General features: G+C 47.7%; 1 protein-coding gene across 2 annotated transcripts in view; it reads right to left on the minus strand.

Annotated features, from left to right (window-relative positions):
* The window catches only part of TANGO6 (transport and golgi organization 6 homolog), a 45716-nt gene that overhangs the window by 22750 nt on the left and 947 nt on the right, over positions 1 to 22019 (minus strand). The window contains exons 2-13 of one of the 2 annotated variants that reach the window (XM_081017761.1): positions 20546 to 21201; positions 18624 to 18740; positions 18372 to 18522; positions 16679 to 16818; positions 15418 to 15583; positions 14556 to 14638; positions 11367 to 11479; positions 9869 to 10045; positions 6717 to 6849; positions 4767 to 4961; positions 2914 to 3051; positions 372 to 884 (exon numbers count right to left, since the gene is read on the minus strand). In XM_081017761.1, the coding sequence (XP_080873887.1) occupies positions 372 to 884; positions 2914 to 3051; positions 4767 to 4961; positions 6717 to 6849; positions 9869 to 10045; positions 11367 to 11479; positions 14556 to 14638; positions 15418 to 15583; positions 16679 to 16818; positions 18372 to 18522; positions 18624 to 18740; positions 20546 to 21201 (2582 nt within the window). Of the gene's footprint in view, positions 1 to 369; positions 885 to 2913; positions 3052 to 4766; positions 4962 to 6716; positions 6850 to 9868; positions 10046 to 11366; positions 11480 to 14555; positions 14639 to 15417; positions 15584 to 16678; positions 16819 to 18371; positions 18523 to 18623; positions 18741 to 20545; positions 21202 to 22019 lie in introns of both variants that reach the window. The other variant, XM_081017762.1, reaches the window with a different exon arrangement.

Raw genomic sequence — 22019 nt, forward strand, 5'->3', positions numbered from 1 at the left:
TACCCTCCCCCTGCGAAAAAAGGCATGCAGGTATATACAAGTGGTTACAATAGCTTTTGCCAACCCAGTGCCCTCTAGATTTGGACCACAACTCCCATCAGACCCAGCCAGAACAGCTGAGCTTGCTAGGGCTGATGGGAACTGTAGTCCAAAACATCTGGCACGCAGCAGATTGGCAAAGGTCAGGTTTACTTAAACCACCAGCAATAGCCTTGCCTATGCCAGGGTTTCAAAGTGAGTTCTTCCATGCAGAAACACCCTTAGTTAGACAGGCCATCACTAAAGGGAGTATGAAAGCAATGAAGGCGCGGGCACACTGCAGCCTCGTGGGTATTCTCAGAGGGTTGACACAGTGTACTCTGAGTGTCTACCTTCAGCAGCTTCTCTTGAATCTTCAGGGCTTCTGAGTCCCTCTGCTCTATCAAGCGGGAAAGACTACGCAAGGCAGCTGCTCGTGCTGGAATGTCTGGGTCATAAACTGATAAGAGAAGTTCTTGCAGGTCCTGAGATCCACAGCCTGGCTCTGCAACAGATTCCCCAGCCAGAGGCCCTTTTGGCGGGTTGGAAATGGGGTCTGTGCCTGAACTGCTCTCCATGTGGTCCTGTGGCAGAGCCGCCTCGGGCTTGGAGGTCTCTCTAGGGGGCCTTTTGGTGAGGCCTTGTCTTACGAGAGCTCTTGGTTTGAGTGCCACTCCTGCATCACTCTTGCCCAGGGTACTTTGTGCAGCAGAGCTGACTGTCTCCGTGGAAAAAGCTCCATGGGTGCAGATGGTGATACGCAAGTCGGCAGCAAGCTCCTGGATGACAGGCTCTGGATGAACGTGGGAGAGATCCTCCAGCAGGGGCACCAGCCCCTTCAGGGAAGCAAAGTCGGCCGGTTTCAGCTGCAGAGAGATCATCAAGCATGTTAGTCCGGCCACAAAGACAGACAGAATCAGGGCTTCTCCTGAGAACTTTCCCCAGGGCTGAAGGGAGGCTGTGTCAGGGGAAGGAACTGTAGGAAGGAAGCCTTTGCTGTGGTTACCGTTATGGGCGTATATGAAGGATCTGGCAGGGGAGATAAGATCATGCCCCAAGCCTACAGGTGCAAAGAGCGGATGGGGTGGGAAAGGAGCCACTTTCTGGGACTCGTGCTAAGGGCCTTGGGGTACATCTCAGGTGGTGGATTGCAAAGTAGCTGAAGAGCGAGCCAGGATGGGCAGAATTCACAGTACATATGCTGGAAACTGTCCACTTGAAATCTGGACAACCCACTGCTGCACCCAGCATTGTTACCACACCAAGAACCATCTGCCCCTCCCCAACAACTTATTTTTAAGCAGCTTTTTAATGTGGCATTATTATAATAGTATGTAGATTTCTGCAATTTGCCTTGCGTGTTAACCAGAGTGGAGGAAAATTATGTAAATAAGATCATCTTCATCACTCAAGGGTTTTCTGGAAACCACATCCGACTTCAGCAAGAGGTGGTGCAAGTTTTGCTAGGGCCACTGTAAAAACACAGGCTATGGGAGAGGAAAGAATAAATTTATGTCTAGGACCAGACCCACCAGGCAGCGACTTTTAAAACTTCCACTGTCATCTAGCAACAACCATTCCATCAGGCTATGACAGAGGGACCCAGGGCCTGGCTCCACTGGCTCAGCTAAGAAGACAAGCCATCTTTAGGCTCTTTCCATTGCAGCTGGTTGTAAGAACTCTGTAACTAAGAACTAGTGCCTGAGTTTTGTTTTCCCTCCTCCTCCCTCCCAATCCTTTTTCCTTTTCTGTAGTGCCTTTTACATTCACTGACATTTGTATGCTGTTATGGAAGAGTGTTTTTTTCTAAAGCGTGGGATAAAAATGCTTCAAAATAAATGAACAAAATTGAGGTTCTACCCCTTGCTCAACTTGTTTTCAACTCTGGTCAGAAACCAAAGTACCGTCCATCTACCCCTAGCCAATCAAAGAACCAAATGGAGTTGAATAACGTCAGCTCAAAGCAGCCTGTTTTTTTGGTGGGGCTCCTGCCTACAGCCTCTTTGTAGGCCGACAGAAGCCAACTGGCACTTACAGCCTTTATTCCCAGCCTTTTAGCCAAAATGGTTCTCAGAGCAACCTAAAAATATAAGTTCTGAGATGGTCCTTGCCTTCTGGTTCACAATCGAAAAAGACATGGCACATGAGGAAAAATGAAGAGGAGGGAGGAGGGAAAAATAAGCTCAAGCACAAGTTATTACAATCCTTGAAGTGACAGCTGATGGCACTGGCAGTTCTTAGGTACCTTACCCTTGATAAAGAGCAAATCCTTCCCTGAAACACTCTCTCTCCTCTGTGATCACACGCAGGAATAAAGTTTGTGACAATGCCCAGGCCAAGAGGACAGGGCAGCTCCTGGAACATGGTTCTCCTTTCCCTCAAGACAGCTGACTTGTTGGCAGTTCAGATGCTCGCAGGAGAATTTGATAGCGTTGCTCAGTGACAGCTCTAGCCATCTCACCCTAACCAGAAGTGCTCTTCTCCTCCCACCCTGCCAAGGTCACATCCAGGAGCAGAACTTCCTGCATTCTGCCCCTTCCTCATGGAAAGAGAGTGCTTGCCCCAAAGGTACAAAGCACCTGACACGGGAGAAGTACTGCATCAGGCTCACTGTTCTCAGGTGGAGCCAGTTGTTTCTCAAACTGCCTTGAAAGGCTGGGTACTGGGTGGGAATCTGCTATGTGAGCTGTAATCTAGTCCCACATTAGGCTCTAGCCAGCACTGTTGCCTCTCTCAATGAAGAAAGCTGCAGGATGGCCACATCATGTGCCCTAAGCGTGTCTGACTCCTCGCTGTGGCTACACATACGATGGTCTCTCTCTGTCGGAGGGATGAGAGCAGGGGCACAAGAGCAAACCAGCCCTGATGCCCCCTGACCGTGTCCCACAGTCTCACCTGCACTGCCCCTCCTAGTATGGCAGCCACCAGTCCCATAGCCATACTCAGTGTCTGGGCTTCCACAGTACTACCCCCCGAGCTGCAAGTGAGACTTGCACAGGCCCGCTGCAGAGTTGTTGCCACGAATTCCACAACCTAGAGAGAAAGAAGCAAAGGGAGATTATCATGTCATTTGGCTGAAAGATTGCCAAGACCTCAAAGACACACTGTACATCTATCTCAACAAACTCTCCAGAGTGTAACCAGAAGCTTGTTTATACAATCAAAATTAAGGACTCTTATCCTGAAGTTATTACTCAGAGGATTCTGGGGCATTTCAGCTACACTCCATCACTGACAACCTCAGGCCACTTCACAGGCCACTGGGTTTCTGCAAGGAACTGCAATGTCAACAGCTCCGATCCTTGACAAGGACCAGAAATTCTCCTTCTGCTGATATCAGCCTGGATTTGCCCCTTGACTATGGAAACAGTACCAGCAGTTTGGGTCTATCTTAATAAAGGTATTGCCCATCTGTGGGTTTTGAAACCATGTGTAGTAACGACTTGGAACCCCAGAGAGTGAGTTTAAAGTGCAGCAATGTAGGACTCTCTAGACATGCAAGCAGCCATGTAGCAGAATGAAACTCACAAGGGCTTATTGTCAGGGATGGGGAACTTGTGACCCTCCAAATGTTGTTGGACTACAACCCCCCTCCCCCATCATCTGTGACCATTGGCCATGCTGGTTGGTGCTGCTGGATCAATAATCTAGGAAGCTGCTTTATGCCAAGTCAGACCAATGGTCCATTTAGCCCAGGACTGTCTACACTGACTGCCAGGGGTTCTCCAGGATTCCAAACTGGGTATATTCTCATCCCTATCTGGAAACATTGGGGATCAAAACCAGGTTCTTCTTCCATTGAACTATGTCCCTTCTGGGAAGCCTTCAAGCAGGGTGCGAGGGCCATGGTTGTCCATCATTGTATGCACCTCTGAACATGAACCTAGGCAGCTCTCTGGCAGGGAAGTCAAGGTCCCCTTGAATTTCTCTACCCTAAATAAAACAAAACCCTCAGGGAGCCAAGAGATCTCCCCTTTCTTTCTTTCTTAGGGCGGCAGCATGGCAAATTACTGTTAGTATTGGTTCCCTTTGGGCATTGCACCCATCTCTTTTTCTGATCTCAGAACAGGCAATTTTAAGCCCGGGGCCAAGCAAATTCTCCCTGCCAGGTGTGTCTGGTACCAGGTGTATCTGGAGGGCAAAGAGGGAGGTGGCGGTAGGGAGTTTAGTAACTAAATCCATTAACCAGCCGCCTCCTGGGGGGAAAAACTCCTTTGGGTTTCCTTGATATGCTTGTCTTTTCAACAAACTGCCTAATTATCCAAGTAAAAGACAAAGGGAGGGAGGAAGATTAGGTTTTGTGCACTCAAGAAGTCTGTTTTTGTGGGAGACTATTGGATACTTTTGTTCTTTCTAGGTCTCAGAAGAAAACTTTGCACCCAAAGCAGATTCTCTCACTTGACAGTTTTGTTCTCCCCCACCCCACCTGCCACCGCCAAATCTGACAGCCAGGCATTTTGAGCAACCTCCTCAGCTTTCTGAGGCTTGAAATTAACACAGCCCTTCCCCCACCCCTTTCTGCTGGCCACCTAGCCTAGTGAAACTGGTGCGGCACCTAAGGAAGGAGGAGGGGAGTCTGCTTCCGCTGTGACCACCCAGGCTGCTCCCAAGAATCACTCAGCCTGGGGCCTCTAAAAAAACCCTCTGCTGGCCCTGAAGTCACCACCAATGGGTGATGTGGCAAACTCCCCTCCCAATCGCAGACTTCTTGTCCGACTGCAGCTCGGGAGACCACGGCCTCAACAAACCTGTGAGATGTCTGTGAACAGCGCATCCGAGATCCTCTCACACATCATGCCAACCAACTGCAGCACCTGCAGCTGCCTCTCTTGCTGCTCAAGGCCAGGGTTGCAGCACTGCTCCAAGTCCAGAGGGCTGTTGCAGAAGGAGAGCGGGGCAGACTCCATTTTGGAAGCACCCTGCCCAGCAATGCGTGTCAGCTCCTGTCAGAGGGAGGGGGGCAGAATGGAAGAAGAAAAAAACCCCAAGCATTTAATCAGAGGAATGCACATAGGAAAAGGCACATATATATTGCTTTGGCATGTCAGTGCACTTTGACCAGCACATTGTTTATTATTAAGTAAATATTGTTGAATAGTAAACACAGAGAACAAGTAGAGGAGGGCTGGATGGATACCCACCCACAAACAGGAAGCCCCCTCCCCCTGAAGAGGGATTATTCGCAGCTGTGAAACCCACAATTACACTTCAAAGATTCTCCTGTTGTCAAAACAGCCCCAGAAGGAACAGCAGTTAACCCTTTCCCACATTGACACTGCTGGCGTCTTTTGCAGACATGGTCCTCTGTGCAGGAGGCAGACACAAAAAACCCTGCCATTAGCATCCATCTGTAACACTGCAATATTTGTACCAGAAAACTTCACTGTCAGGAGTATGCACATACTTTAATTAGCTGCTTTCATTCAAAAGGGGCTCCAGCGAATTTCCAGAGCATCTTTCTTCCCAACTATATGCCCCACACGAAACAACTAAAGCCATTCTTTGCTTTTTTGCATTTCAAAAGAACTGCACAATAAAGGAAGTTCACAACTTTCAACAAACAGGCCAAACCTCACATGCTTTGCATCTCCATCACTGACTCATCACTCACCAAAGACTGCCTCTTGCAGAGCCGATGCCTGACTGTCTAGTTGCATCATTTTGCCTCTTGCATCCCTGAAAGTATCTTTGAAGGGTTGATGTTGCAGAGGGAGAACAATCACTCTGCATTAGTTAAATAGAGACTTGAGGAGGAGTTGAGGAACCCACTTTGTTAAAAGGGTTGTTTTCTCTTTTGCAAACTTCTTATTTTCTTCTCCAATGTTGCCTGCCTAAGGGTGGGGGGTGTCCCTTAAAACCACAGATGGGCTGATGGTAGCTCAGTGGTGGAGCATCTGCTTTGCATGCAGAAGGTTCCAGGCTCAGTCCCTGGCATCTCCAGGTAGGACTGGGAGAAAATTCCTGCTTGAAACCCTGGAGAATTGCTGTCCATTAGTGTAGCCCAGATGTTTTCAACCTTTTTGGGTCCACAGCTCCCTTGACCAACTACATTCTTTCTGTGGCACCCCTGTGGGGCTCAGGAGCCCAGTTATGTCACCTCTTGCCTCTAGAAGTGGCAGCCCCTCACCACTTTTCGAACACCCTCCCTTGTGGAGTGTTCCCTCAACCTCCTCTTTTCTCCCTTCTCCTTGGGAGTCCTCTGGGCTGCCACCCCTGGTCTCTGAGCAGTCCCCCGTGCCCCAAAGAGAGGTGCCTCCTCACATTACCCCACAGGGGCCTGGGAAGCACCCCCTGGCCAGCCCCAGAGGCATTATTCACCTGGGGAGCTTATAGCCAGGGCTGCTGCAACAAACAGCCATGCAAGCCTTTGGGAGCCAGAGATGTGAGAGGACATCAGAGAAGGGAGGGAAGGAAAGAGGCACAGAGGCCACTGTTGCCTGCAGCACCCTTGACCATCATTCAAGGCATCCCAGGGTGTAGCCACTACTGAGCTAGATGGGCCAGTAGTCTGACTGAGTATAAGGAAGCTTCCTATGTCCCTATGTTCATGCAGAGAAGGATCTTTCTTACCACCTGTGGTTACCTGATATATTTTTTTAACCTGGAAGAAAGACTATTGCACCTCCTGCAAATACATTATTAAACAGCCAGAAGCAACTGCCAAGATGAAGCAGCCCAGATGCCAGACGACCCCCTACCTTTAGGCAACAGAGGAAGAAGTCTCCGGCTAAGCCACTGCTCTGGCAGCGAGAGAGCAGCTCCACAAGCTGCTCCAGCTGCCATTGCTCAGAGGACACCTTCTGGTAGAGAGCCTCGTCTTCGTCTTCATCACTGTGAAACAAGAGGCAAAAGTTTCACAAAGGGGAGTCACAGCTTTCCTGGCAGCAACTCTGAGCATCTTACATTCCTCTTCCATCCTTCTGCAAGTGACCTCAGGCCAGCTCCTTAACAGAGGGAGGATCTTTTGAGCCACCAAGAGCAGGCAGCTGTGTTGCTAATCAACAATCTTAAGAAGCACTTGAACAGCTCTACAGCAGCCTTCCCCAACCTGGTGTCCTCCTGATGTTTTGGACTACAACTCCCATCAGCCCCAGCCAGGACGGCCATGGCAGGAGTTGCAGTCCTACAACATGTGGAGGACACCATATCCTGGGGTAGTGTTTCACACTGCAAAGCCAAGAGTCCAGCAGTCTGCCTAGAAAGTTGATTTGAGACGGTAGCCACCCAAAAGCATGCTTGCTCTCCCTCACTGTGTGCAGGAAGATCACAGGCCTGTTGACAGCAATGTTCTGCAGCAATGCTCTAACAGCATGCAATGTGAGCTACTTACTGGGACAGGTTTTCCACTCCCCACACTCCCCGCTACCTTGGTTAATAGGATTAGGTTTTGTGCTTTGACTAGCACAAGAGGCCCAAGTTTTCTCAGAGAAGTTTGTGGGGCTAAATATACGAACATTGGGTTTTGCTGCCAGGTGTTTTTTGTTTTTGGTTGTATTGGCCACCTTGGGAGTTTTTAAAATGGAAGGATACCACTCATGTTTTGAAAAATAAAAGAACAAAGCATGGCAGAATGGCTAAGAAAAACTTCACCAGCCTTGGCCTTCCAGATGTATTAGACTATAGCTCCGATCAGCCTCAGCTCAGCCAATATGGCCATATGATGTTGGGGCTGATGAGAGTTACAGTCCAAAACATCTGGAGGGCACCAGGTTAGGCTAAGAGATAAGGAAATTCCTCATCTGAATCTTGCCTCTGCCATACACCACTCTCTTTCTCTCTCTGTGTCAGTCCCACATCTGCAACAGGGGATAATCACACTAACCTGCTTTACCCGGCTGCTGTTAGGATCACAATGAGGTGATTTAGGTGAAGTATTTTACACACATGAATGGCAAACTCGTGGAAAGCAAGAGTGGAGGCTCAACTCTGCAAGTCAACTCACACTGCAAGCCCAGCATTCAAGAGAAGGCAGAGGCAACTCTTTGGCAACACACTAAATCAGCAGAGGCTTGTGGCACTTTAAAAGGCTAGCAAATAAGGCACAAGTGTTCATGGACTGGAGGTGTATGAATAGCTATCTTCAGTTGGCAGGTAGGGGTGTCAGGAGTGGGGAGGACAAATGTGAACTGGACACCAAATGGCTAAGAAATATAAAAAGTCCAGTCTGTGACAATTATGTGCCAAGCGAAGTTACCATTCATTACACCAGTAATTGGTGAAAACACCACCACCATAACATTATGAAGTTAATTAGCACCTTCAGCGAGACAGGAAACCACCAGGTAACAGAGGAATGGTTGCAAAAAGACAAAACAAAAATAATCCCAGCTTATAAAACACAGCGCCCATACATGGGCTTGTGAGTGGGAAAATCTGACATTGAAATTGGTTGAACAAGAAGGGGAAAGCAGGGAGCTTGCACTGCACACTTGGGAGGCCAGAGTGCACCTTCGCCCTCTGATTCTCAAGGGTTTGATTCAGGTGCTGTGGGAGCTGGAGTGGGCCCCTTCAGCTCCGTCACATATGCTGGGGTGAGGTTCTCAGCACAGAGCAGCAATAGAGATCTGTAAATGTCTCCCCCCACCCACCTGAGTAGCACTGCTGCACTGAGTAGCAGCATGGCCTAGGTGATAAACTAGACTCCAAAAACAGGGTTCCCCTTCTCTCCTGTTAGGGTTGCCATATGTCCTCTTTTTCCAGGACACACCCTCTTTTTCATGGGTAGTGTTGTCATAGCGATCCATAGTTAAAAGTAGAAGTTGGCAAATGTGTCCTCTTTTTTGCTTTTCAAAATATGGCAACCCTACCTGTAGCCTTCCATTAGCATACTGGGAGTGTTTACCATCAGTGCATGCAGCAGTCATTGGGGGTTCTTGGGCTTAGAATTTGAGCTTTCGCTTCTGTTCATTTGCTTACTCCTCAGAGCCAGCCCTCCCCGCAGCCCCTGTAGCTGACCGCTTTGTGGTTTTCAGTTTCAGTTACATGAGCCTCTGGCAAGGAGAACTTTGGAAGTCCAAGATAAGGCCCACGAGCTCCAGATTCCCTTCTCTTTCCACTTTGATGAGTCTTCCATTTCCTTCCAGCACATCACTCCCCAGTGCTTGGGGCTTCACACTGTTTCATCATTTCGTCATTACATCAGCACTCATTCACAGAAATGAGAACATCAGAAGAGCTTAGCTACTGAATCAGGCCAAAGGGGGCCATCTGGTCCAGTACCTGGTTCTTACAGGGCCAACCAAATGCCTCAGTGGGAAGCCCAAAAGCAGGAACTGAGCCCAGCAGCACTTGTGCAACTTGTGATTCCCAGCAACTGGTAATTCAGAAGCAGACTGTCTCTAAAAGCAGAGGGAGAATGTAGCCACTGTTAGCCCTATCCCTTTGCAACCCTTCTGCAAATTGGCATGCGCATACTGTACACACAACTGCTCTTAAGGACACATAAGTGAAGCAACACCTCCATACGTCCTGTTACTTGCTCAAAGAGCCAGACAGAAGCACTCACTCCACTTCACAGTCTGCAACTACTTATACATGAATGCAGGTGACACGAGTCTGCCCAGCCTCAAGAAAAGCTGTGGCCCTCTTCCCCCAGCATGCCACCTGTGCCAACGAGCCTGAAGCTTCACAAACACCTTATCTGAAAGATTCACATTTCCAGAAAGGTATTTTGAGATGGTGGAGCTTGCTGTGTCCACTTCCAGAGAAGACACAGGACAGGCAACCCTGGAAATCAGACAGCCACAAGGCTCCATCTTCTCTGCTTTGAGAAGACCACCCCCAGAACAAGTTCAGCCACCACATCAGCCTGCAGCCACACAGGACTGGAAAACCACATGCAGTTTCTCACCTGATAGTCTCTTTGATGGTGACTACAGCGCCCCCTTCACTGCCTGCCTGAAACTGACAGAGCGGATGGAGCAGGTGGGTGGCTCCTCCAAGCCTTGCAAGTCCTTCCAGGACGGATAGTGCAGTTTGCCTCTTGCATTTCTCCAAGAACCATAACAGGATCTCTTGGCATGGAGTGCTACAAGGAAGGAAATGTGGAAATGAGTGACTGCTAGGCAGTCCAAGGGAGAACGAGTATGTGCCGAATCTGAACCTGGCAGGGTTGAAGAGAAAGGGCAGGTGAACCTGGAAGTGTCCTAGAGGCTGCAAATCAGGCAGTGGACTTCTCCATTGCTAACCCTAACCCTTTCCTTAACATGAGACCCATGTATCCCAGGAGAAGGGATCCTCAGGCCTGGGGGTTGAATGCAGCTCTCCAGGCCTATGTACCTGACCCTCAATACTCTCCCTAGGCCACCTCTCACTTTTCATTTCACATAGGCCAGGCATGTTTTTGCCTTGCTGGAATGTGTCTTTAAATTCTGATGATGCCTCCTGCATGCCAAGATAGAGGATAGAGAAGATTGTGCAAGTATGTGCAGAAACTAACCTACTGTACAAAAGTAACATTTACATTCATTGCTCCACACACTTTTGCCTTTGGTCATGCCCACCGCTGGCCTGTGGAAGATTCCCCAAAGGGAACACAACTCTTGGGCAGGAGGAGGTTCTCCACCACTGCTGTATCCCTTGCAAGAGCTCCCTAAGCATTTGCCCTTGCACCATTAAGAAGTGCTGGGCTCATCATGATTGTTCCGAGCTGCAGCTGCCAACATTTAAATCCCATTTCCTCGACAAGTCCTGAAGATGCCTCTCTCTCATGAGAAGCAGCATCCAACTCCCTCAGATATGATCTGCCTAACTGTATCCCCAGCTTGTGCCAGCATCAACTCCTTAGAGCAGGAAGTCTGGTCTCCAGGTACTGCTGTGCAGCACAAAATACTGCCTTGTTGTCTGTGAACAGAAAGCAAGCCACACATACACACACAAAGCAGCAGCAGTATCATCATCAACTTTATTGCACTAGCCAAAGGCCATGGCATCATTCACAAAGGAAACAAAAAGAAAAGCAACAATAACCATAAAAACCTTAAAAACATCAGGCACTGTAGACACAATAAACCACGATCACGTCTCCTAAGAATTATTTGTTGCATACGATAGAATAGCAAGGGGTTCTCAGGTAGAATGTGCCAGCTTAAGGATCCGAATCAACTTTGCAATTGACCGCTATTTTATCTAGTTCTTTTCTCCTGATCTTCTTAGCTGCCAACACATATAGTGCTACTTTATAAGTTACGAAGTCACAGCAGCACTAAGAGAGAGTCATCTGCCTGCCTTCATGTCCTTGAAACTGCCCCCATACGAGGGATGTTTCTCCCAAGATGCAGTGGGAGGAATTTTTTTGAAATCAGATGGTCTTTGACTGCAGAGCCCTTCCTCTGGGCCACACACCTTACCGTAGGAAAGATACGTTCTGCTTGGTAAAACACCAGAGGGAGAAGATGGTTCCTAGCACAGGCTGCAAAGAGTCCAATAGGAAAGCTGTGGGTTCATTGCCAACCACGTACACCTGAGACGAGAGAGGAAGCACCATGGAATGAGTGGATGGAGAGAGACAGGAAGCACATGCCTGCCTTGCCTGTGGACTATGACTCACAGAAACACAGAACAGGGCTGGGCACAAGAATTGCCATCACCTTGAGAGGCACTGCTCTCTGCAATAACCCTTGAGAAATGAACATAAAGGTTATAGATACAGAAATGGGCTTGGAAGTGCATGGGCAATGAGAGCTAGCAGAGGTGTGATAAACCTGGACAACCTAGGACCTATGCAGATTTCCATAACTGAAAGCTCATTTCTTTTCCAGGACACACCCATTTGATTTATTTATCTAGAGCCGTACCTTGGAAGTTGAATGGAAACCATTCCGGAAGTCCGTTCAACGTCCAAAATGTTCAAAAACCAAATCATGGCTTCTGATTGGCTGCAGGAAGCGCCTGCAGCTAATCAGAAGCTGCGGAAGCCCCGTTGGATATTCAGGTTCCCAAAAAATGTTCGTAAACTGGAACAATCACTTCCAGGTTTGCGGCGTTCGGGAGCCAAAACATTTGAGTTCCAGGGCGTTCGGGATCCAAGGTACGACTGTATTTGCCACAGTCTTGGGTAAAGGTGTCAGACTGCTCTGAGACTCTTTTTAGAACTACCATGGCCTGAAGGAACATCTGTGGCTGCCATCACCCCAACCACTAGCCATGCTGGCTGCTGGGAACTGGGAGTCCTACAACATCTAGAGGGCTACTGGTTAGTCACATTGTCTTAGACCTTCATGGTATCCCTGGTCCCAGCACGCACACGCACGTGCACACACAAAAGCACCTCTGTGAGAAAGAGATTTCCTTTATAAAATATGGCCTATTATTTCCACCTGAGCTAATCCCCCATGGAGCCACTCATCCTCAACGAGCATTATTTGTGCTCGCTGCTTTCCTGCTAAAGGCCTGAGATGAGTTTCCCACTCTGGCATCAGATGACACTTGGGAGGCAAAACTCCAATCTGCCATCTTAATCTCCTCTCTGTCAGGGCTCTAGCACTCTGCCATTAGCAATGGACCCACCCTGTGCTCCCAGGCATTTGCAGAAGAAACAGCGGCCACCGTGCGGCCTCTGGGATCCGTTCCTGCCTGCCGGCTCATTATAACAGATCATTACTGCCCAAGACGCTGTCGAGCAATCACAGTATTTAAGAGCTCAGACTGCCAAGGTGTCTGCCAAAGATTTCAGCACTGCTGGCTTGTGGCTTGGCTGCCTGACTCATGGGATTGTGCTGCCCAAAATGTTGGAATCTGACCAAGGCAAAGCAAGCTGACCTCCAGAGAAAGAGAAAAATTGCTTTACCTGTTGTGTCCACAACCGGCTAACCTGGATACAGCTGAAAGGCCGTGCTGTTCCTCTCAAAAAGGACAAACTTCATCCAAGGCGGATCTAGGGGAATGCAACTGGTTCGGTCACACTGGGCACTGAGCTTTTGGGGAGCCTCAGCAATGATGTCCAACTGAAGGCGAGAGGCCACCAAGGTCCACCACTGACTGCATCTATCCGTTTCATCAAGACTGAGGGATTTCTAAGCCCCTCTTCAAGAGCTGGAAATCAGGAGCTTGGTGGGAAGACTCTCACCTTGGAGCATCGGCTGCAACATGGGCTTTAAAAGACAGGCACTGGCCCCACTGGACAGAAGGCAAAGGGGCTCCAGTTACCTTCCCCCAGTGAGCTTTGCTGATTTCCCCTGCCCAGGCCGGAGTGTGCAGAGCCACGAGGCAGTACAGCCGCTATTCGTTTCAGTGATTTCTGCTTGCTTGGCAAGCCACTCGGTCAGATCCCTATCCATCCACTTTAGACTGTTGATTGTCCCATGCAGAAATTGCAGATTCTGATGCAGGCTTGCCAGTTATTATATTGCTTGGCAATGAATTGGAAAAATGAGCAAAAGATTATGCTTCCAAAGTGCTGGGCTAGCACCACCATATGAGAAGGGGAATTACTCCTAGCCGAGCAGAGCATGAAGAGCAAAGCTGAACGCACACGCACGCACATACACTGTGATCCTAAGCATGGAAACTGTGGTGCAGAAGCATAACTGAAGTTAATTGCCACCAGTTCTAAAGTAAATGCACTTATAAACTGACCAGGTAAAAAGCGTAGGTGAAACAAGAGGCCTGCATCTGGCAGACCAGTCTGTACAGGGCACAGCATGGAGCAAGTTCTAGGAGATGGAAGATGTGATATGGGGAAGAAGGGAAGCAAGATTGCTATGGGGCAGCAGGTCACCATCAGTGTTCAGGACTTGGAGGTGTGGGTGCTCTCAACAGCTAGGAAGCTAACATAATCACATCGGTTTTGGTTTTGGAAAAATTCAAAAGGGCAGCTCAAGGAAGATAATCTGCTCCTTCAAGGTCTCCAGCTGCAGCTGATGCTTCTTTTTCTTTGTCTCCAGGACTTCAGCCACTGGGTGCAAGCACCTCATGTTACTCCTTGAGCACCATTAGTGGCATTCAGCCTTCCCTGCCCTGATGTCCTCCAGATGGCTTGGACTACAACTCCTATCAGCCCCAGCCAACACAGCTGCAGTCCAAACCATCTGGTGGTCTCCAAGTTGGCAAAGGCTGCTATAAGGTGTTTGAAACACCTGACGGGGATGCCAGTGAATCAGCTGCCTTTCTTTTTGGTCCCACATCACAGGCAGAGCAAGGAAGGACATGACAAGGATGCAAGTCTTCTATTCAGCTCAGCTTCTTGTGCAAGCACTGAACTTGCAGCAGCATCCAAGGGAGGCTTTGCTTCCTGAGGGAAGGGAGGCAACAGGCAGCTGGACCACCTCTGTGCAAGGAGTCCATGCATTGCTTTTGGAAGGAGGTCACAGGGGCATTGTGGCATATGACCCATCAGTTGGCTCTCACTGGGGGCACCCAGCTAAGTTCTTTAAACTGCTTAGACACAAATTTTGTTTCCCCAGGGAAGGGGTGGGAAGCTGAAGAACCATCTGTTCTGGTGGTCCAATTGAAAAGAGAACTTCTTGAAAGGGTCGATTTCCCTGCTTGCAGTATTCAGTTTTAGCAAGGTATACAGGAAGCAAGGTTAAATGATGTACCTTAAACACATTTTCCACACACTCACTGAGCTCCTCCTCTTTCACCAACACAGTCCCTGCCAGCAGCTCTTTCAGCGGTACTTCTGAACAAAACAAAGAATAATAAGATCATCAAAACCCATCAAAACAGAGGAGGTTGACATTGCAGGCTGTGTCCAACTCCTCAAAAGCATTTTTGTGGGGTGGGAGCCTTCAAATATATCAGTTGTTTATTTGTTTTATTAAGTTTTTTTTTTTTAGACTGACTGCTCCCATGGATCGCTCACTATAATAATGCCAAAAGATTCATTAATGATGGAGGATTAAAAAAAACAAAAAACATAGTACAGAATAGCTGATGGGACCCCAGGGTATAGGGTGGTATATAAAGTCAATAAATAAAAATAAATAAAAGTCTTTTGAGAGGCAAATCTCACCATGACCACTTTCACAATTCTCCCCCTGGAGGACTGACCATGGGTCATTGCAGCCCTAAAAAGGCAACCCACCCCCTGTAATCATGGTAGGGTGCTCAATGCATCACGCTTTTATGGACTGCTCCATTTAATGCAACACAATAATGGCAATTGAATTAAACAGAATGGTCCATAAAGTACAGAATGAGTTACTTGGAGCTCTGCCCAGTTTGTAACGGGCTGCTAGGAGAGAGCCCGCCAGGCTTCTGTCACTGAGGAAATGAGATATCCAAGAATCACAGAGCAAATGATTCCAAGTAATGAAGTCATTGAACAAAATAAGAAACAATTTTCACAGCCTGAACCGATGATGCAGGACAGGTACAAAGAAGGCGACCTGCCCCTCTCACAGGGGCCGCCAGATTCCTTAGTCTGGTCCAGGTGGTCGAGAAGAAGGAAGCGGTTACCTGTCACATCATCTGAGCAGCGCAGGAGGGGCTCCAGTATGGGACGCAGCAGGTGCTTCTCGGCTTGCTGGGGGTGTTGTCTTGCCATGGAGAGGACAGTCGTGGTGGCAACTCGCTGGAACTGATGGGCTGTCAGCTTATCCTGAATGAGGAACAGCTGCAGAACCTGGGAGAGAAATGGCACACAGACTGCTCTTTAGCCACTGCTGGGGGCTGCATTTGCATTGCTCTCCAGTGCTGTTTATTCCTCGGCCGCTGATCCTTCATTAAACAGTGTTTCTAAAACCGTGCGTGTGCTTCTCATTGTTAATAGGCCAATAAAAAGCAAATGCAAGTATGCCCTTTTTTTAGTAATAGGCCTATAAACAATGAGAGTTTCATATTAGGTCTCTTCAGCCTGGCCTTTGACAGCTGAGATGTGTGTTTTCAGGACTTGCCCTATTCCTGTGACTGTCCTCTGTTTTAACTGTTTTTAATTCTGAATTTTACACTGTTGTAACCTGCCCTGGGACCTACTGGTGTAGGCTTGGTAATAAATGTAGTAAATGTAGTATGTTACTACTACTATTGCTATTACCATTGTTACCACCACAGTTTCTGCACATGCTGTAGAGGGAAATGAAGGGCAGGTGGAGCTCATCAACCTGGGAAGGTAGCCCATCTAGGAGAAGTAAAACTCTGATCCTAAACTTCCACTGCATTGTGGATATACTCATTCATGAGAAAGGTTTCAGGAGTAAACCCAGAGGAAAAATCCACACCCACTGCCTTGTGGTACATCTCTGGGAAAAGAAAAGGCTAAGGAGTAAACCCTACACAAATCCACTGGAGTCCCTATGACAGTTGGATGGCATCTTATACACCTCCTTCCAGCAACTCCTGCAGTCAAGTAGGTGACAAATAGATCGCTCTGGTTTCCTTTGGATCACGTTGGCAAGGCCAAGTGTGGGGGTGTCCTTGTCATCTGGGCAGCCCAGGACCTCCAAACACACTGCCCAGGCTTACACTCTGGAGAGGTCACTTCAGTGCTGCAAATGGAGCAAAAACAACGCAGGAGTTACCAGTCTCTGCAGCCACAGCAGGCGATGTGATTCTCCAGCTGTTTGAGTTCACCCCAGAGGTGCATTTTATTGTCTCTCAAGACAGATGGATGCCACCACCGGTCCCTGCAGGAATGATGCCCCAATTGGAAGGCCCTGCACTACAGACCACCACAGAATATAGATAGAATAATGGAGAGGAAGGTGGAGGAAGGACATACCTGTGGGCACACCTGTTGGCAATAATCCTCCAGGGACAGAGACTGCTGAGGACAAGTGGAGAGGATCCTGGCCACAGCGTCACACTTCCGCCAGTCAGCTGCTGCTGCTGCTTCGGCACTGCTGCCACCTGTAGCCCCAGCTGGAAGGCACAAAGGCAAGATAGACTCTTTGTTAGGTTCTAGGATACTATGAACACTCCAGTTGATGCTCATTCTGAATTGCAATACATTCTGATGACCTGCTCTAATCCCTAGGGTGCCTGTATATAGGAAGGTACCTTATACAAAGTCACACCATTGGTCCATCTAGCCACTACTGTTGCAATTGACCAGCAGGAGCTCTCTGAGGTTTCAGACAGGGCCTTTTCCCAGCCCTGACTGGGGGTTGAACCTGGGACCTTTTGCGTGCAAAGTAAGGGTTTTCAGAAAAAAATTCTGGTAAGTTTTCCCATGCAAATAAGGATAATTTGAAAAGGTAATTTTCATTTTGCATTAGCAAATTTTCTAATGCCCTAGAGAGTGAACTCATTTACCATATCATATTTTATTTCTTATCTAGTAAACAAAGCTAAAATAACAACAACTAAAATCTGGGGTGGGGGAGTGCTCCAGTCCATTTTGACACGCTAAGTTTGTAAAGAGGAAATGAGGTGATCCCAAATGTTCCTCAATAAGCAGCTGGCACAAAGCCATTAAAATGACAGCTTTTATTGGACTAACTTTGGTAGATCTATGAGTCTGCAAGCTTTCAAGTTTCACAGACCCCTGTCAAGCAGAAAAGCTGATGGAGAATTCTGCAAATCATTAAAAATCAGCATACACCTGCAATAACCAAGGATGGTCCATTTGAAAGAGTGTATTTTATGCCTCTTGTCATCCAAAACCAACTGAACTGAAGCAGTGAGAGGCAAAATTCCTCAAACACACTTAAATAACCTTTGAAGAAGAGAGTCACAGAACTCCCAGGTCTCAATATGCTTTCTCACACTGGTTAACAGAATTAGCGGGATTTGTAGCAATTTACTGTTGCAGGATATAGGGGCCACTGGCTAAAATGGCATTCAAAGGAGATCAGATAAGTTCATGGAGGACAGGATGCCAATAGGAAACCTCCAGGCTCAGAGACAGTCTACCTCCGATTGCTCACTGTTAAAAAACGGGGACATCTGTTGCTTTCTTACCCCTGCTGGTGAGCTTCCTGAGGGCCTCTAACAGGCCCCCCTGGGAAGAAGGCTGGACTACATGCACCTTCAGTCCACAAACAAAGGGCACCCATCTCTTCCGCATCCTGTTCTCACAGTGTCCAACCAGATGCCTCGGTGGGAAGCCCACAAGCAGGACCCGAGTGCCATGGTAACTCTCCTCACTTGCAATTCCCAGCAACCGGCATTCAGAGGCCCACTGCCTCCAACTGTGGAGCTGGAACAAAGCCATCATGGCTAGTGACCACAGATAGCCTTAATCTCCATTAATTTGTCTAATCCTCTTTTAAAACCATCCAAGTTGGTGGCCATCACCATGCCACAGGAATTTTCCCAGCATTCAGCTTCACTGGGTTCTAGTACTATGGGAGGGGAAGTAAAACCTATTTTCCATCCATCTTCTCCCATGCCAGGCATAATCTTATACAGTTCTACTGTGCCCCGTTCTCCATGCTTACTCATAGCTTTTCTTATGTTATCATCTCACTCACCTCCTGCTCCCTCCAGGATGCCACGGACCACAGCCTGAACACCACCCGGTCTTATCAGCCTCTCAGAGAGCAACTGCCCACAGAGACGCCGGAGCCAGGCTGGGGCTGGTGCCAGACCATGCTCACTGCTGCGTCCACTGGAACCAGAGCCCTGGAATGGTCAAGAGGGAAGAAGAGGACAAGTAATGGGTTGCAGAGCCACACCAGTGAGCACACTTAGACTCCCCAGGAAGCAGGGTCCACCTGCAGTACCTTTTTGGGTCCACCTTGCAGCAGCAGCAGTTCTCGAACCACCAGCGGCTGGTAAACTCTGTTCAAAAGGCCTTGCAATGCCTCCCTGCAGCTGCTTCGCTCTTCTTCTGTAAGGCCCTAAAAAAAAGTTTGCATAAAACAGCAGCAGCAGTAAAATTAATTGTACAGTATGGCTTTGACTCCCTCTACTGGGTGGTCGGCAATGTGCTGAAATCTTCCACAAAGGTCTGCATTCCTAAGCAGACACTGCACAGAAGACATAAGATCAACCTCCCCACAGCTTGCTATTCTTTGTTCTTCTTTTCTGAAAGGCAGCTGCAAAAGGACAGCAGTCTGAGTTAAGAGATGTGGGAGGCCTGCTTAGCCCTCTTCCTTTCTCCAGTTTTACACCAAATCACCATATTTAGCTACTTTTCTCTCAAAAACAGCCCTTCAGGTAACTTAAAACCAATCAACAGACTGTTCGTACTCTGTGAGTAGCATCTAGTTTGGCTCTCAGGCTAGCAGGCGGGTGCCTTGGGTACATGAAGAGGGTTATTGCACTGATGCAATCTTGTTTGCACCTTGTGGTCTGTTTGACACAAACTTGATGTTGTCATTCGTAATGTTCTGTTGTGTCAACATTATCTCAGTGCAGAGAGAGACTTCGTTGATGTGGACAAGTTTGCACATAGTCTTACCAGGCCCATGTCCAACCTGAGCAAAGTGTTACATGATGTCATTCCAATGATCCATGCTGCTGCAAATGACTGAGTGTTTGCTGAACCGCTACTGCTTCATAGGTTGCATCCCTCAAACCCAGACACCATCACTTGTACCAGTCCAATGTTTGAGTTGCAAAGAAGGTTCCAGTGGGATCATGAGGATGAAGAAAATAATAATTTCATACTGTATCATTTTGATGATTCCGTTTTCTTTTGAGCCTATGGCCTAGCTAAACTGAAAAGGCCTGTGCTTGCCTGCTTTTACAGTACAGAACTAGCTGCCTTTACATACTGCATGTAGCGAATGTCTATTACAGAACACTGAAAAGAATAAACTGTTAGAATCTATGGTGGCCACTGTATGCATGAAAAGAGAATCAGCTAGGCATGGAAATTGTGATTAATCTTGAATTGTTTTATAGATGGATCAAACAGCATATTGGGAGACACTGAATGAATAGGACAATCAGTCAAAGTCTCAGTAAAGAAAGACACTGAAAAATGGTTATATATAATCACATGATATTATAATGAGGGCTGATCTGAAGAGCCAAATTATTTTGGTTGGTTCAGAATGGTGACATTGTTTTGCAACTATTAAGACTGCTGCGATCCTTTGATTGGTGAATAGAAATTATGAGTATAATCTGGAAGTGTATAAAAACATTGCTTTGGATGTGGTTCTTCACAGCCTCCTTATTCTTAAAGGCTGTTCCTATTTGTATTTCAATAAAGGCCTGCATCCTTTTCTTTTGGGTTTTGGGTTTCTGGGAGGAACACCTCCAATCCAGGAACCCCTTTTAAATTTCTCCAACAATGTAAGACACTCTCTCTTAAATTTTCTAAGGAGATGACAGATTAAGAAAGTTATCAAAATTTGGAAAGTTATCAAAAACACTTTTCATCATATATAAGTGATGCTCTATAAAAATGTTGAGATGCCCATCCTGGCTATTCAGAGTTGGTAACTGGTGCTAAACAAAATATACTCTTTATGCCACAGATGTGCAACCTGTGGCCCTCCAAACATTGCTGGATTCCAACTCTCATCATCTCTGACTACTGGTCATGCCAGGGAGGGCTGATGGAGTCCCACAACATCTAGAGGACACCAGGACGGGGAAGACTGAACTACACGCATTTCCCATCACACCAGGGGCTGATGGAAGTTGGAGTCCACAGAAGGTTCCCAGCCCTGAATCGAAGCTGACAACTCACCATCTGCTCCTGTGAGGGCTTGGCTTCTTCTTCATCCTTCCTTCTTGCTGGACAGAATCCGAGCTGGCACAGCCCTGCCAGGAGATCCCCCAAGTGACGTGTGAGAATGAGTCTGCTCAGGGACGTGTGATCAGCAACCTCCATTAGGAGAGTGCAGGTTACAAAAAGCCGGCGTGTGGCACTGGAAATGCATCTGGGGGAAGCCACTTCTTGAACCAGGGCACTGAATTCTGTCCTGCTTCTCAGGGGAAGCCCAACACCAGGCAAGAGATACGGGCAAATGCCCAAGGTCACAACAAACTGTAAGGCCACCTGCACAGTTTTCTCCTGGGCAATGCTGAGGGTGTCAGGACTCAGAGGAGGTGCAGCTTCAGCTGTCTTGGGGTTCGGCTGAGGTGGACAGTAAGTTGTTGCTAAGAGAACCATGCACTGCTTGAGACACAGCAAAAGGAGCAAGACATGGCAAGTAAAATTCCAAGGCACATCCGGGCAGCACGCCAGGCACTGAACCTGCTTAGAGACCTCAGTTCTCAACCTCTGCAGTTCATCCCATTGCGGGTCCTGGGCAAACTTCTCTTCCAAAATGGATACATTAAAGCGCAACGATTCCAGCAAATCGACATGCTTCGTTGACTGCAGAGGGCCTGAATCTGTCCCTGGAAAGAAAGACCGACAGACAGTTGATCACATGCAGCAAATATATCTACACCACACACTAAATAAAACGGGTTTGAAATACAACCACTCTCCCCCAAGACTAGGGATCTCTAATAAGTCCATAACAATGGGATATTTTGCTCTATTTGATGAGAATTTGATGAGAAGTTTTAAAGGAGCATGCTGCTCTTTGTGCCAGAAATAGTCCAATTTTACTTCTGATTTTGTTGGAATGGTTTTTTTTAATGTCAGACAATAATGTTGCTGAACACATTTGGTTTGGAGCTGCATCTTATTATATAGGTATATTTGGACTCTTTGCCAGATTAAAGAGCCTATCAAAGTGTTTGTTCCTTTCTTAAATCAGCTGAATAATGTCTGGCCTACGTTGCAGGGTTGTTGCCAGGACAAGACAGGAAGTAGTGAAAAGACAAAGCATGCAGGCCACCATTTGCTTCTGGAAGCAGAATGGAAGACTTACAACACAGTCAATAAAATAGGAAGCTGCTCTGCAGCCTCCAATGCTTCGCAGATGAAATTAGGGTCACCCATCACAACAGCTGCTGGGGAGCAGGAATGAGCTTTAGTCTGCAAGCCCTGCTTGTTCCTGCATTTCTGATCAGATCTAACAGAACTCTTATATTTTTCCCATCCCAAAGTTTCTCCTCTCGCTTCTGGGTTACAGCATAATCTTAACCATGTCTACTCAGAAGTAAGTCAAAGGACATGGGACACATTCTAAGTGAGGCTAGGACTGCAGCCTTTGTTTTTCTGAGAACCCTGAGTTGTCTTGCTCTGGCTTCTGAAGCAGCCAGGC

This window comes from Podarcis pityusensis (assembly GCF_964106645.2).
Source record: "Podarcis pityusensis genome assembly, chromosome: 8".
Taxonomy (NCBI): domain Eukaryota; kingdom Metazoa; phylum Chordata; class Lepidosauria; order Squamata; family Lacertidae; genus Podarcis; species Podarcis pityusensis.